The 15,370-nt window shown below is 37.3% G+C and overlaps 1 protein-coding gene across 21 annotated transcripts in view; it reads right to left on the bottom strand.

Annotated features, from left to right (window-relative positions):
* The window catches only part of LOC100378430 (uncharacterized), a 66,749-nt gene that overhangs the window by 10,132 nt on the left and 41,247 nt on the right, over positions 1-15,370 (bottom strand). For 16 of the 21 annotated variants that reach the window (XM_085492749.1, XM_085492762.1, XM_085492758.1 and 13 more), the window contains 22 exons: positions 15,087-15,197; positions 14,558-14,674; positions 13,630-13,743; positions 13,218-13,343; positions 12,542-12,652; positions 12,240-12,359; positions 11,481-11,597; positions 10,983-11,096; positions 9,536-9,649; positions 6,734-6,850; positions 5,040-5,147; positions 4,825-4,938; positions 4,540-4,647; positions 4,166-4,282; positions 3,857-3,970; positions 3,606-3,719; positions 3,245-3,361; positions 2,907-3,023; positions 2,437-2,565; positions 2,219-2,335; positions 322-438; positions 53-166 (listed from right to left, as the gene is read on the bottom strand). In XM_085492749.1, coding sequence (XP_085348875.1) covers positions 53-166; positions 322-438; positions 2,219-2,335; positions 2,437-2,565; positions 2,907-3,023; positions 3,245-3,361; positions 3,606-3,719; positions 3,857-3,970; positions 4,166-4,282; positions 4,540-4,647; positions 4,825-4,938; positions 5,040-5,147; positions 6,734-6,850; positions 9,536-9,649; positions 10,983-11,096; positions 11,481-11,597; positions 12,240-12,359; positions 12,542-12,652; positions 13,218-13,343; positions 13,630-13,743; positions 14,558-14,674; positions 15,087-15,197 — 2,547 coding nt within the window. The remainder of the gene's footprint in view (positions 1-52; positions 167-321; positions 439-2,218; positions 2,336-2,436; positions 2,566-2,906; positions 3,024-3,244; positions 3,362-3,605; positions 3,720-3,856; positions 3,971-4,165; positions 4,283-4,539; positions 4,648-4,824; positions 4,939-5,039; positions 5,148-6,733; positions 6,851-9,535; positions 9,650-10,982; positions 11,097-11,480; positions 11,598-12,239; positions 12,360-12,541; positions 12,653-13,217; positions 13,344-13,629; positions 13,744-14,557; positions 14,675-15,086; positions 15,198-15,370) is intronic. The other 5 variants (XM_085492747.1, XM_085492744.1, XM_085492746.1 and 2 more) reach the window with 5 other exon arrangements.

Raw genomic sequence — 15,370 nt, forward strand, 5'->3', positions numbered from 1 at the left:
ACGAAAAACAAAAACACCGATGTACTTGTGCGCGTAACGTACTGTCACTTACAATTCTGGCACCTCGTGCCGGAGTAATACATGGGACATTCACAGCTGAAGTACTCATTAAGCATTTCTGTGCATGTACCGCCATTCATGCATGGGTAACTCGCACACGGCTGACCTACAATACAATTAAGTAGCAGTGAAGATACCATGCAAATTAAATTAAATTAAATTAAATTAAAACATGCCGGCTTACGTAAAATATTCTTCTCAGTGAAGAATCTTAAGTTAAGAATTAGAAAGAATGTTTTTGATAGCAGCCTGTTTACTTACTTGTCTCGCATGTCACACCGGCGTACTGTGGTAGACAGATGCAGGTGTATGAAATATAATTGTTGTTTATGCAGGTCCCGCCATTCGCACATGGATTGACTGCACACGGATTATCGTCTACATACAACAGATGATTTATCAATGTCTTGTGTGAATTAGAGTTTGCATTTATATTTCGTCAGTATTACAATTACGGCCTATACATCTATGTTAAACACATACTACTATACTTAATTCACTGTAAGACGGACATACACCAATGCAAACAATTCTTGTACTTGTGCACCTGATCTTTGGGCCATAATGAAATCACAATGTAAGAAGTATTGCATTGGAAAAAATCTACTGTAGGTTATTGTGTGGCGCACGTCGTATATCGTATATATCTGCATATTGACCAAAGTCGTGAAGGCCTAGATCCAATCTTTCATGCACAACTCGGGTTGATTGTGTTAACACAACATCACAGGTCGGAGATATTAAATGAGTATTATAGAGAAATATTGTCGATTTTACTATATACAAACACACGAGTCCACGGAAAATACTATTGTATTGAACATTTCACCGTGTATGACATTGTTGTATGTATAACAAAACAAATCATGCATAACTCAGATTGACGACACATGGAGGGTGCTAAATGTGTGCTCTCTTTTCGAAACATCTAGCCTCACTTGACGGAATGTTTTGAGATTTCTATCTATCGTGTTTTAAACTAAGTTTACAGTGTTGTGTTTGCAGTGTTGTGTTGTGACGTTTACAGTCACGTGTTGGCTTTGTTGTGTTCTTCGCTGTCATGTGTTTGTAGTGTTTTGTTTTTGACAGCCACGTTTTGCTGTGCTATGTTCTTGGCAGTCGTGTTCTCGCAGTGTTGGGCTTTTTGTAGTCACGTGTTTGCTGTGTTATGTACTTGGCAGTCGTGTATTTGCTGTTTTGTGCTTTTGATAGTCGTGTGTTCTGTGTTGTCTTCGTGTATGGTGGTCGTGTCTTTGTTGTGTTGTATTCTTGGCAGTCGTTTGTTCGCCGTGTTAAATTTCCTTTTTGACAGTCATGTGTTCGCTGTGTAGCTGTGTAGTGTTCATTGCAGTCAAGTGTTCGCTGTGTTACATTCTTGGCAGTCGTGTGTTCGCTGTGTTGTGTTCATTGCAGTCAAGTGTTCGCTGTGTTGCATTCTTGGCAGTCGTGTGTTCGCTGTGTTGTGTTCATTGCAGTCAAGTGTTCGCTGTGTTGCATTCTTGGCAGTCGTGTGTTCGCTGTGTTGTGTTCATTGCAGTCGCGTGTTCGCTGTGTTGCATTCTTGGCAGTCGCGTGTTCGCTGTGTTGTAATCATTGCATTCAAGTGTTTGCTGTGTTGTGTTCATTGCCGTCAAGTGTTCGCTGTGTTATATTCTTGGCAGTCGTGTGTTTGCTGTGTTGTCTTCTTGGCAGACGTGTGCTCGCTGCGTTGTGTTTGTGGCAGTCGTGTGTTCGCTGTGTTGTGCTTTATGTAGTCATGTGTTCGCTGTGTTGTGTACTTGGCAGTCATGTGTTCGCTGTGTTGTCTTCTTGGCAGTCGTGTGTTCGCTGTGCTGTGCTTTATGTAGTCATGTGTTCGCTGTGTTGTGTACTTGGCAGTCATGTGTTCGACGTTTTGTCTTTTTAGCAAACGTGTGCTCGCTGTGTTGTGCTTTATGTAGTCATGTGTTCGCTGTGTTGTGTTCGTGGCAGTCGTGTATTGGGTGTTTTGTATTCTTGGCAGACGTGTGTTCGCTGTGTTGTATTCTTGGCAGACGTGTATTCGCAGTGTTGTATTCTTGGCAGACGTGTATTCGCAGTGTTGTGCTTTTTGTAGTCATGTGTTTACACATAAGCCCCTTTTCACAAAGATTGGAATAAATGCAAATACAATACTTACTTATTGTACAGGTAGTACCACTCCAACCGGAAGCGCACATACAAAAAAATGAATCGGTATTTTTGAAACACTGACCATTATTCTGGCATGGCTGACTGGCACACGGGTCAAAAGTGGCTAGAATGCAAAAATAAAGATGGTATTATTTGTATTAGCTTGTAAAACATCGATATAGCACAGATTATCGTTATGAGCGATTGATTGGTAGTTATACTCACATACGTCGCACCTAGTTCCTGTCCAGCCAGTGGGACACGTACATACATAATATGAAACGGCATTGCTGTTGATAAAGTTGTTGCAAGTTCCTGAGTTGAGACAAGGCGAGCTGAGACAAGAATTCTGAACTGAAATATATTAGAAAAAAGTTGTAATTTGTGCGCTTCATTTCGATTATTTTTATGCATTTTTCTATTATAGCTTCGGGCCAAATAAACATGAACAAATACGGTTCTTGATCAAAATTGTGGAAAAATATTAATAAAAGTGTGGGTTTAATTTTGTGAACGGTGCCGCGTCTGGGTATCGTATGTTTGAATTATTGTTTGTCTTTGAGTAACAATTACGCAGTCTATGCAATTTTCGTTCAGTCACCACGTAATTACTTGATATTAACAAAATGATTGAATAACTACTACATTAATAGTATAAAATGTCACTTCACAAGACAGTGATAGATAGTACTTACTTGTTTCGCAGTTTGTCCCCACCCAGCTTCCTTCGCATATACATTGATACTCAGAAACACTAAGCTTGACACAAGCACCGCCATTGAGACATGGGTTTATAGTACAAGGATTCGCACCTGAAAAGCAGACGCGAAATGTGATAAAAATATGTATTTGTAATATTAATAAATAAAGAATAAAACTCGAGAAGCAGAATTGGTTCAAAAAACAAAACATCGGAAAGCAAATAAATAACCGATTTCTGCAGCAGCACTGCGTCTATGGTTGGATCCATATAAGTACAGCTCGAAAGAAAGTGAAAAGAAGCAACGATTCACCAAAGCGTGAAAAGACTTACTGACTTCGCAATTTGTACCACTATACCCATCTACACAGTTGCACATATAATAGGCGAATGATAGCTTTGTGCATGTTCCCGCATTTTGGCATGGGCTGCTATTACAAGGATTGATTTCTGTGGTGCAGTAAAAAGACGATATCAATTAATCGGTCATATTCTAAAGGGATACAAATCATGGTCTAAAACATATACTCTATTGTCACTATAAAATATTGATACAAATACATTGTCGTTATCCTTTTAAAAAAAACAGCGATCTAGAAACGAATTTATAAATTGGGGAAATACTCCATCCACGTATTTACGCTAGTATGGGATCAGATAACTCAAGTTGCACTATGCAAATCGAACAACCTACCTATGTTACACAACTCTCCACTGTATCCCATGTAACAGGAACACGAGTACTGCATGCTGCCTGTGCTCACACAATCTCCCTTATCGCAAGGATTGTTCACGATGCATATGTTCACTAAAATAAAACACAGTTAAAGAATTCATCCGCGTTAAATGTATAATTTTTAATTACGATTTCGTATGTACATAGAAACATTTTTACAGCAAACCCATTCATGAAATAATTGCATGATTTAACCAAGATTAACATACCTGTGGTACAGTATGTTCCTGAGTAACCATTTGCGCAGTAACACTGAAATGTGCTCCCAGTAACCTGACAAGTCGCTCCATTCAGACACGGACTTGGTGAGCACGGGTCGTATACTGGATATAATGTACAAGGTAAAGGTATATGATATGAATTGAGTACATCGCTGTGTAATTCCCAACACAGTCAAATCAAGTCCATTCCATTGTCAATAGTCAATACAATAACTAAGCAAACTTATGTGAAATGATAGTTGAATCATCATTGAAGTGTTGTATGCAAATTAGGGCGACACGAATATGACCACTTACATTGAGTCTCGCAATTGGTTCCAATATATAGAGCAGTGCACGTACACATATAAGACGAGATCGTGGTAGCCACACAGGTTCCACTGTGTTGACAGGGATTAGAACTACACGGCCCACCTGCATGCAGAATAAACATGCAAATAGAGTATTAAAATAAAAGATGAATATGTCAATCGTTATATGTCAATCGTGCAAACACTCAAATTGTGAGCGCAATAGTGTCTTTCCTACCCGGGCTTTTGGTTGGCTATGACGCCCACAACCCTAGCCACCGTATTTCGTTTTATCAGTGTTGAGTTTTTCTCTTTAGTTCACGAGTGTTCATTGGCCAGATTCACATGCAACTCCGAACAACGATGTAACCTGGTACGTACCTTGACTGCACGTGGTTCCTGACCAGCCATTAGCACATGTGCACTGGTATATACTTCCCGTAACCCTGCATACACCACCATTCTGACAAGGACTGTTACTACATGGAGCTAACAAAACAACAAACCATTGTTATTAAGTGTATACAAGTATGTATGTAACATTGCCGTACACAAGGTCAACAGTTCATTATAATATTGAGATATATTTGTTGAACCCAGCCCATCGTGATGTAATATCATTATTATAAATACGTATGATTCAATTCACAAGAAACGTGCTCTTACTTATTTCACAGTTTGTGCCAGAGAATCCAGACACGCATGAACAGGAATATGAACTGATTTTGTTCACACACACACCACCATTCTGGCATGGGGAGCTGGCACATGGGTTGCTAGCTGGAATCAAATATAAAAAAAAAACATTTTGATTTATATGAGAAACCGAATAATCGTATAAAAGTATATTTTCGATGTTTAAAACAATATGATTGTTTTACCAGATTCACAGTTTTGACCGCTGTATCCAGCTGGACAATTACACGTGTAGTAAGCTATGAAACTGACACACTCTCCGTTGACGCAAGGACTGGATAGGCAAGGATTGGCTGTAAAGATACAACAGATTATGTTCCATCCAATATACTATATTTACAATTAGATTTCCACCTCATGCAATAGCGATGCAAATTATGCTTAGGAGTCAACCACTTGAAACCATGGGAGTGGGTTGGACGCACGGTCTGCTGGCGCACACTAGTGATAATAAAATAAATGCGAGGTTTACTATATGGGGGACGTCATCTTTAATACGGCATAAACTTTAAAACTTTTATGTATTTTCACTTGTGCGCCAGCTGACTGTGATTGGACGGTTGTAACCAGCCCTTTTGTTACGCGGTGTATACTTTTTTTTCTCGGTTTCAAGCTTGAAATTATTGTCTCAAAATATTCCAGCCACCCCCATGATTTTAAATGGTCGACCCCCTTACTTCATGCTTCAATCTCATCATACAACGATGCGTATGACAGGTTTATGTTGTCAGTAGAACATATGGTGTTGTAAACAGAAACAAATTCTGAAAGTTTCAGTGTGTATTCATGTATGTGGTAGTTATGAACAAATGTAATTATTATCGTAATAGCACATACATTCAATGCTATATCTTCACAAGTTATCAATTCAAAACATATTCAATAAATGTTCGTAATCACTCGAGTATAAATGGCAATTGTTGAACTAATAGGATTATAAACTTGGGACATTTGATAAGTGAAATCATCGCCTGTATTAAATGTGCATATTGTCGGTGCTGTTAACTGAGAAGTTCGTAGAGTGCTCCAACCAACCCATATACCATACTGTATATAGTCACATGCAAAAACAGAAAGTGTCTGTCGCGAAGCATTCCGGAAACCTAAAACACCATTAGAACCATTTTACTCCCTTTTCCTGAAATTTCGACGTTATTTTTAAAGAATTCTACCCATGTATGTGTTAGGTGTGTTGGAGAGTTGCGTTCATTTTTGAACTTTGACCCCTTTGAATATGCATTCAGACATGCAAAGTATGGATTTAAATACTATAAGATTCGTTACCAGCATTCTGACAATGATATCCGGAGTAACCGTCCTCACACTGGCACAAGTACTGGTTAGACAATTGAATACAAGTGCCGCCGTTCTCACAAGGTTTAGAAGTGCAAAGTTCAGTAGTAGTGGTGGCATCTAAAGAGTGCATAGTGGGTTACATGGGATAAGGATAAAAAGCCCAAGATAAAAAAAGCAAATTAAAAAGGTAAATATATGGAGCTTAAAATAACAAAGTTCGGAAACTATACAGTGCGAAACATATATAGTGTTCGATAGAAACAAAGAGTGAGGCTATCGAATGCAGCTGATAACTAATTCTAGGCTACAGCTTGGGATGGATCATAGATTTGAAAATATGAAATACTGCTGTTACGAGAAGGCAGATTATACTTGGATAGCGGGTAGTATGGTATTAAATGACAGTCAGTCTCCAAAGAAATGTGTCTGGCTTATTTAGACGTAATAATACATTTCATCGAGTTCAAAACCTTGATTTAAGTTAAACCAAAAACACAGAGATACATATGTAACGTAATTTATGATTTGACACTTCGTTGGAGATCGATGCCAATAAGTGCTATTCAGTGCATGTGATAATTACCGGTCTCGCATCTGATTCCAGTAAAGCCAATGACACATAAACATACGTATGACGTTGATGAAGCCTTAAAGCACGTGCCGCCATTCAAACACGGAGATGAGCTGCAAGCACTCACTTCTAGAATATCACAAAGAAGCGACAGTTTTTTTTGTGTGAACTTAGTATGGGCATCATCGTGAAAGTGAATCTACATGACTAAAAATAGGCCCTAAAGAAGAGATATAGGAAACTGGGACATTGTCTTTGAGGCAATCTGGGTTAGAATTACCTATGCTAATTAAGTCTTAATTGGCGTTAGTGGTCTTTAACGATGCTGGAACATCTCTTGTTTATTCAAAATCATTCACAGGTAAACAAAAATTGACAATGTGCAAAATATCCTTCATTTTGAGAAGGAGTGGTATATGATTTGCAATACATGTATATAACACTAACACAGACCATGATCGACTAATCACATTACATTTAATATATATACGTTTTTGCTAACATTCACATATTATTGACTTCTGAATGTCACAAGATTTGTTTTTATAAACTATTGAGACTATGACATCGGTGGTGAAACGTGGAGACTGACAATTTAGAATCTTTTTTAACACACAGTTTCGAAAAACGGTACACACAAATTGCATTGTTTCAACAATTATGGCAACACAGCATGAGAGGATTTAGATACTCAAATTATAATTACAGCCAGTAATTGTTTGTCTCAGTTTCTTATCCTTTTTCTCTAGGGTCTATTACATAATCATGAACTTAATATTATTCCTATCATGAAAGAGAGTTAAGGAATACAACAATGAAATTACAGAAACAGATCACTACTTATCCACATAAGGCATTTGTAGTATGAAAACAACAACAACAACGTTAGTTTAGATATGATATGGTTACTTAATTTAAATTTGGTTGGGCAGTATTAGAGGAAATCGTTATTGATTAAATCAACTTTAATGATACAAAGTGCGACATATATATATTTTTCGAAACGAAAGTGATAAAAACAAATTAAACTGCGCTTACTATAATGTAAATGTATTGAATATTGACATGGTTTTAATTTCGTTATTGCGTTGATAAATAAAATCCGTTTAATTGAATCTACACGATCATGTAAATTAACAATATAACTCATTCGTGAATTTAAACCCCACTGACTATGCACTAGATACCAAAACTGTAAAATGACATTGAAAACAAAATAGTTTTACAGTAGTTCTTATGCTAAGGTTGGCCAATTATCTACACTAATTTGTTAGTGCCCAATTACATTGAGAACTGTAATATAAAAATTTAAAATCACTGAAATTATGAACAACTGTGAAGTAAGCAAAAATATTTCCACTATTAGCACAGTATTATAATATTTTCAATTAAAATATAACTATACATACATAGATTGATACACCGATGGGTTTTAGATGTTATAGATAGATGGGTATATAGATAGACAGGGACAGAGGTAGAAGTTACATATACCGGCAGCAGAAGACGGGGAAGAAACACCAATGTATAAACTGTCATGCTCTTACAACGACTGGGACTAGTTTAAAAAGAGAGCTGTTATACAGCAACTGTCTTGACATTTTACGAGACAAATTTTATTTTTGGGTTTTCTGCATTTACTGTGCAAATTATGAAATGGTCTGTGAAATTTCGCAAAATGATGCGGTCTCAAAAATATCAAGAGTTGTTTTATTTACATATATGATAAGCGTGGTATATTAATTTACCAGTTTCACAATTCACTCCAGTATAACCCTGTGGGCATATACATTCATACGCAGTGGTCCCATCTATTGGCATACATATTCCTCCGTTTGTACACAAACTATTCACACATGGGTCGTAGACTAGGCAAAAACATTGAATGATTGATGTTGAGAAACGAGTGATGCATGAGCAAACTGGTGAATAATTGGGTTAAATGAAACCATGAATATACTAGTAGTTCATGGTCGTGGTTTATGAGTGGAGAGCAATATGAAAAATGTGTAATGCAAGTGAGTTAATCACATATGCAAATTATATATATGTGTATGTGCGAATGAAAGTATTAGTATGAAAGACGCAATGGAAGAAGTCAAATAAATACTCATTCCAATGATTAAACAGCTGCATTTTAGCATAAGACCAAAATAAAAGCATAGGGTATAGTAAAAGCTGTAATTATTAACAGACACCACCAAGAGAAGGATGTGTCGACTATCATTGACATGTTATGTAAGAACGATGGTGTGTGTAGCATGTTCCTTTGTAATCTGAAGGGGCATGTGTTACCGGAATACAGTAGAATGTAGTATACGGTAAACTTCGCTCTGTATATAACTCATAGTACCGGAGGATATCAGGACAAGTCAGTTTTGTCAGTTAAAGCAACACGATGTTGCAATAAGCGGTGTTAGTGTTGTTTCGATATGTATATGCAGTAACTATACTCAGTTGAAATTGACGAAACAAATCATTGCTATCATCTCAAACATCTAATTACAAATACATTGAGTATGCTGGACAACAACTCTAGACGAAATATTAGCATTTAGGCAATGGCAGTCAATAACTGCAAATATTTACACAAGGTTTAATTTCGCACATAACTCTAACTAACTTAAAGGTTTGATTTACAATTTGTCATTGGGTCATCAAATAACAACTTATAAATAAACATCGGTTACCCTGTTTGGCAGCAGCTTTTCTTTGTGCAACAACTTTCAATATTACTTTATGCACATGGCGCAAACTGATGCCATAGCAGTAAACAACGGTTTTGAGAAAAATAATACAAGACGTACAACTTACCAAGTTCGCAGTTGTCGCCTGTGTATCCAGTCGGACATTCGCAATAGTAGGTGTTTCCCATTTCCACACATTGTCCGTTATTGTAGCATGGATCAGCCGCGCATGCGCCCGGAGCTGTGAAAATATAAGATATTATGAAGACTGCCCTAAATAGAAGACTATGGTCAGTGTTCACATATTCCCTTTGATTAATTAAAGCACAATTATGTGACGTATCAGTGTATAAGAGTAGCAGTGTATAACACAAATAACTGTCCACTATAAATTGTTACGCTGTTATGTTGTTATGTTTATGTTGTTGCTATGTTTATGTTGTTGTTATGTTGTTGTTATGTTATGTTACACGGTAGCACGGGAGAGGATTATTCTATAACGAGAACATATGACTAGCAATAGTCAAGATATTAATAAATAATTAATGTTGTTGTTAGTATGAAGGTTGTTAGGACACAGCATGTTTAAAGATAGTTATGCGATATTTAATTGTGTTTTGGGTACACATGGAACAGAGTATCTTGATAAAGTAGGCTATGCATTTTTTTTAAAAAACAATTCGAATAGACCATTTTCTTTTCACTTCGAGATTCGGCGTTATGCGTGAAATCGGACGAAACAGGGCAAACAAAGGTCATAGCGATGTAGTGGCGTCAAACATCGTGTGGGATTCGATAAACGCTAAACACTTGTTGGGGTACTTTCACTCTTAATAATGCGCTATACACATTTCATGATGGTAAATGTTGATGACGTAATGGTATCTCAGCGCAATGTACTTTTCTCAGAGATCGGCTTTCGACATTAAAAAGAAAAAGTTCAAAATCAAATCGTTTGTTCCGCGTCTTCTTGCAATACGCGAGATCTCGCAGTGAACAGAAAATCATCTATTGGTTGTACATTTCATCCATTCTACATCTTAATAGCTTCATACACCATTTAATGTTTCATAAGTTTTGCCATTTTGTTTTGTGGGTTTGGCATAATGGATTTAAATCATATGAATTCTAAATAATCGTTCTATCTTTGCCACTTTCTTTGAGTATGCATAGTAATGTTAACAGTGAGTTCAAGCAAGATTAGTAAATTGTATTGATTAATTAATTAATTAATTATAAAACAGCAAGAAATGGTAATGAACAGATATCTGAAAGGAGGTGAAGTTAGTAATTCGTTCACATTTTTATGCGAACATTAATGCATAGTCGTAACATGCTGTGTAACGCCAGAGACATTTAGTATTTAGTGATGATGTTCATTTCCATTATAGATGCGTTTCTCACAGATGTCGATTACATGATATAGTCTTAGTCTAACTGAACATCATTACTGAATACAAATAGACCTGCACAGTTGCGACGTTCTACTAAGCCATTAGTTGTAAAATTAGTTATGATAAAGATTGGTTTAGAATGTTGCTACTACAAGTTCGTTACATTTATCTCTTGCGCACCTGTTTGGCAATTCTGTCCCTGGTAACCGATAGGACAATTGCAGATGTAAAAGTCAACATGGTTTACACAGAATCCACCATTCAGGCATGGGTCACTACTGCAGAAATCGTAAGCTACGTATCGGATAAATTATGTGTTAGTCTGGTTTGCACGAGAAATCACGAATTTACATTATTTATATAGAAATGGTTCAATTCCCGGAATTAATATAAAACTTGTGAAGATTTTACGTAAATTTACTTTAACCCAGCTATTACCCTTACAGAAATTTACCATTTACGAAATTCGTCCCTGCTTTAAAGCACTTGGTGAGGCATCTTTAAGCGCGTGAGTTAATTATATGCACACGTTACTGAAAACAAAATCCACACGCATTGTTAGGTAGGTATTGTTAAATAGCTCCTACGTTTTTAAACTCGGGTAAAGTGAATATACTATTAACACAACACCAAGCAACACAAAAAGATGTATATGTTACATATGGCCGAGTTACTCACATGGTTGTATTTGACAGTTGCTACCACTGTAGTTATTGATACATGTGCACGAGTACGATGATCCTATTACTTGACATATGCCTCCATTCTGACATGGATTTGTGCTGCATGGCGTTCCTACAACATATACAACGTCATAACAGTAAGCACCAATATGATGGCAATACTAGTATATAATTATTTTAAACTATCAAACATTCCTAATGGGTGTAGGTGAATCACGTTGATGTACCCATTCATTCATTGTGAACATGATCAAATCGGGGTATTTAACATACTGATTTAGGAACAGAAATTAGCTTATATAGAATTCTGTTCAATATCAATATCTCGCAAATTTTTCTGGTAAACTATCCATTTCGTATTTCATTGTTGACATTTGTTTTCTGACGCTATGTGAAACAAACAAGGAAGACCCTAATCATCTTTTTACTATCATTATTTTCCCAAAGATTTAATCTAAATGAACACCTTTGCGTTTCATTACGGATAGTTAGAAGATGATTTTACAATATGCAATTCCTATAAGAAGTGCCCTCTGTCGACGACGTCAAAATGACGTAGTTGGTTTCAAGTCGACATTTCTCTTGTCAGCGTCGAATTTGTATTACGTCATTTAAATTATAGAATATCCATAAAACAGTAGTTGTCCATTGACAAGCGACCACGGACCAATATATGGACGGTGTGAACGGCGTTTCTCACGTCACATATTAGTTTCGTCTCAAGAGGGCGATATTGTATTGTACACATACTAACCTACATATGTTTCACAACGATTACCAATATACCCATTTTGGCAGGAACATAAGTAATAACCACCATAGTCCTGGCACGTACCACTATTATAACAAGGTGAGCTGCTACAAGCACTGCTAGCTGCAATATATTTAGTTAATATATTCATCAGTTACGTAATACATATAAGATTGGCTTCGAAATACTTCCGCTATTACGGCCTTTAAACATGTGTATAATTCCCTGTTTTATGACGTCATATTACAGGATTAAATTATCTTAACTGCGAGCTGTAGTATTCAATAATTGAATGATATTCTTACTTTGTATCTCACATCGCGTACCCGAATAACCCGATGCACACAGACAGTTGTAGGAACTGGTGTAGTCTATACACTGCCCTCCATTCAGGCAAGGGTTACTGTTGCACGGCACTGCGTAAGTAAAACACAATATACAGGTTAATGCTATGAGGATGACGATGCGAGGCGTGATTCCAATTCATACCAAGGGGTGTTATAGGCGTTATTCTCGTCCGAACAATTTAATAAAATATGAGTATGTAAAACTACGGTTTTGCAGTTGAGAATTTTCTGCTAATATTGAATTTCCGATTGTGTACGCTGTAAAGGTATGCTTCAGTGATCTGAAATACCATATCCCTATTTCTGATTTCCTATATTACAATAGAGCTTTAAGACGGAAATGGCCGCCGAGATCTCGTTTAGAGAAAGCGAGCCACATGACTTTTTTTTTGCTGTTTCTAAATACCACGGTTACAGAGGTCAGGGGACAGTGTGCGCAATGATGGGCGAAAGCGGCGCGGAGCACTTTTTGAGGGGAAAAAACAAATCGCGTGGTTCTCTCGTTCTCAAAGAGATCCCGGCGTCCATTGTCGTCCATTGTCAATTACGAATTCGGCCTTTATTTCGCCTCACTACAACTGTAGACAGCATAATATTAATTAAGATAATTTTAGAACAACCACAAATAACTTACAGCTGGTCACAACTTGACAGTTTGTACCGGTGTATCCAAAAGAGCACGAACACTGGTAGTACGAATTGTAGTTGATACACACTCCACCATTTTGACAAGGAGAACTCAGGCACTTGTTGGATACAACTAAATACAATTAAGATACATATTACACAAAATGAAAACATAAGCAACTTTCAACAGATAACAATAGCTGTAACAATGCAATGGAATAGAACAATAGCTTCATTCTCGCTTTGTTGGTCTATGGAGATAGAGGGACTGTGGTCTGACGCCGAAAGCCAGTTACTTATTACAATCAATCGGCGCACATATCAGCTGGCTGTTGGTGAGATATATGCGGGATATTTGAGACAAGACTGAACACGAGACCATATAAAAATAGACTACATTGACCTCGTATAACCCTTACCTTCACAGTTCTGTCCACTGTAGCCTGACGGGCATGAACACGCATACGACGTAGTGTAACTAATGCACTGCCCTCCATTTTGACAGGGGTTATTGGCGCATGGGTTCGGTGATACTGATGGATAAAAAGATTATGCTCTCCGTGTTAATGGTACATATAGAACCAAACAAATATTCCTGTGATAAACCTTCAATTATAGAAGGTATACTTACTATGTGATTTGGTAACAGATTACCAGATATCGAAACATTAGAGAATTCGTGAGAAATGTTTGTCGGAATACAATATTGGTGTGTGACCATCAAAGATGCACCAAAGTGCTCTACTCTTACCATTAATGCACAAGATATGTAATAGCCTTGGTACTTGTAGCAGCTCTATTTTGTCGCCTTAAGCCGTACCAGTTATTCGTCACTATAATATATATTATCTCCTAATAATCACACATCTAGCAGTAGAATTAAGCGGTTTTGCATTCATTCCAAACAATTTCTGCACTTGTTCGAACGTTTGAATTCCCCCCTAATGTGGGGCTAACTACGTTACGCGTTTAAGATTATTGACGTCAAAATCGAACCCATTTATTCACAGCGGACACCCAAGCGTTATAGCTCTGAGTCACTGAACGCAAACGTTCAACCCTTTGCTACCATTCAGGACTGTTATTTTCCTTTACTTTATAATAATAATAAGCAGCTGAAAGTTGTATAATAATAAGGTTATCGTGAGTATACCGCAAAGTATGCACGTAGGCAGTTTGGGAACGCATGGATCGCTGCTAGGCGACGGCCGATACGATTGGCAAACTGACTTAACACATACTTTTGCGGTATTCTCACGATAACGTGATAGCATAATACTAAAACTTGCACCATTTATCTCATTATGTTTAGCTTCGTAACCATGCCAATGAATCAGGACTGATTACCTTCACAGTTCAAACCAGTATATCCCGATGCGCACACGCATTGGTAGTGCGTGTTGTGGTTGATGCACTGACCGCCATTTTGGCAAGGGCCGCTCAGGCAAAGATTTGAAGGTGGTACTACGGAGGAGATAGTGCGACGATGAGTAAAGACATATAAGGAGTGAGGAACAGAAGATGATTGGATTTAGAGGGTTTAAAAGATATGGGTAAAACAAACAGTTTAAACGCAACTTTTTATTATGATCGTTTGTTTTCAGATTTGCTCGTAAATTTTATCCAAGGCATATAGTCAATCAGAAATCTTGTCAATTTGATTTAAAATTATCAAAGAAACCAATGAAAAACACAAAAATATACAAAATGTCAAGCAAAGAAAAATGCGGAAAAATTACGGGGTTCTAAGAATTGGGTAGTGAGTATAATTCAATTCAAGAGGCTGATAGAAACTATCGTAAAACTGGGTTAGTTTTAGAGCTATCGGAGGAAAGTATGTAGTTCGGAACGGTGACAAATACATTAATTATCTCACCTTGATTCTCACAATTAGTGCCGTAATAATTGGATGAACACGAACAGATGTAAGAGTTTCCATTTTTGATGCACGTGCCACCATTTTGGCAAGGAAAGCTGTAGCATGCATCTGAAAGTAAGAAAAATGTTTGTTTCTCTTCCTATTAAGTACGAGACTCGATATCAAGATGGTGATAATGCAGAGGGGGATTCAGGTGACAGTGATGACGTAATTCAACAACTTACATGTTGATATATGATCGAGTGTGTTCGGGGTTGGTGGGGTCGGTGAATCACGTCACG

This window comes from Saccoglossus kowalevskii, chromosome 18 (assembly GCF_978046115.1).
Source record: "Saccoglossus kowalevskii chromosome 18, keSacKowa6.1, whole genome shotgun sequence".
Taxonomy (NCBI): domain Eukaryota; kingdom Metazoa; phylum Hemichordata; class Enteropneusta; family Harrimaniidae; genus Saccoglossus; species Saccoglossus kowalevskii.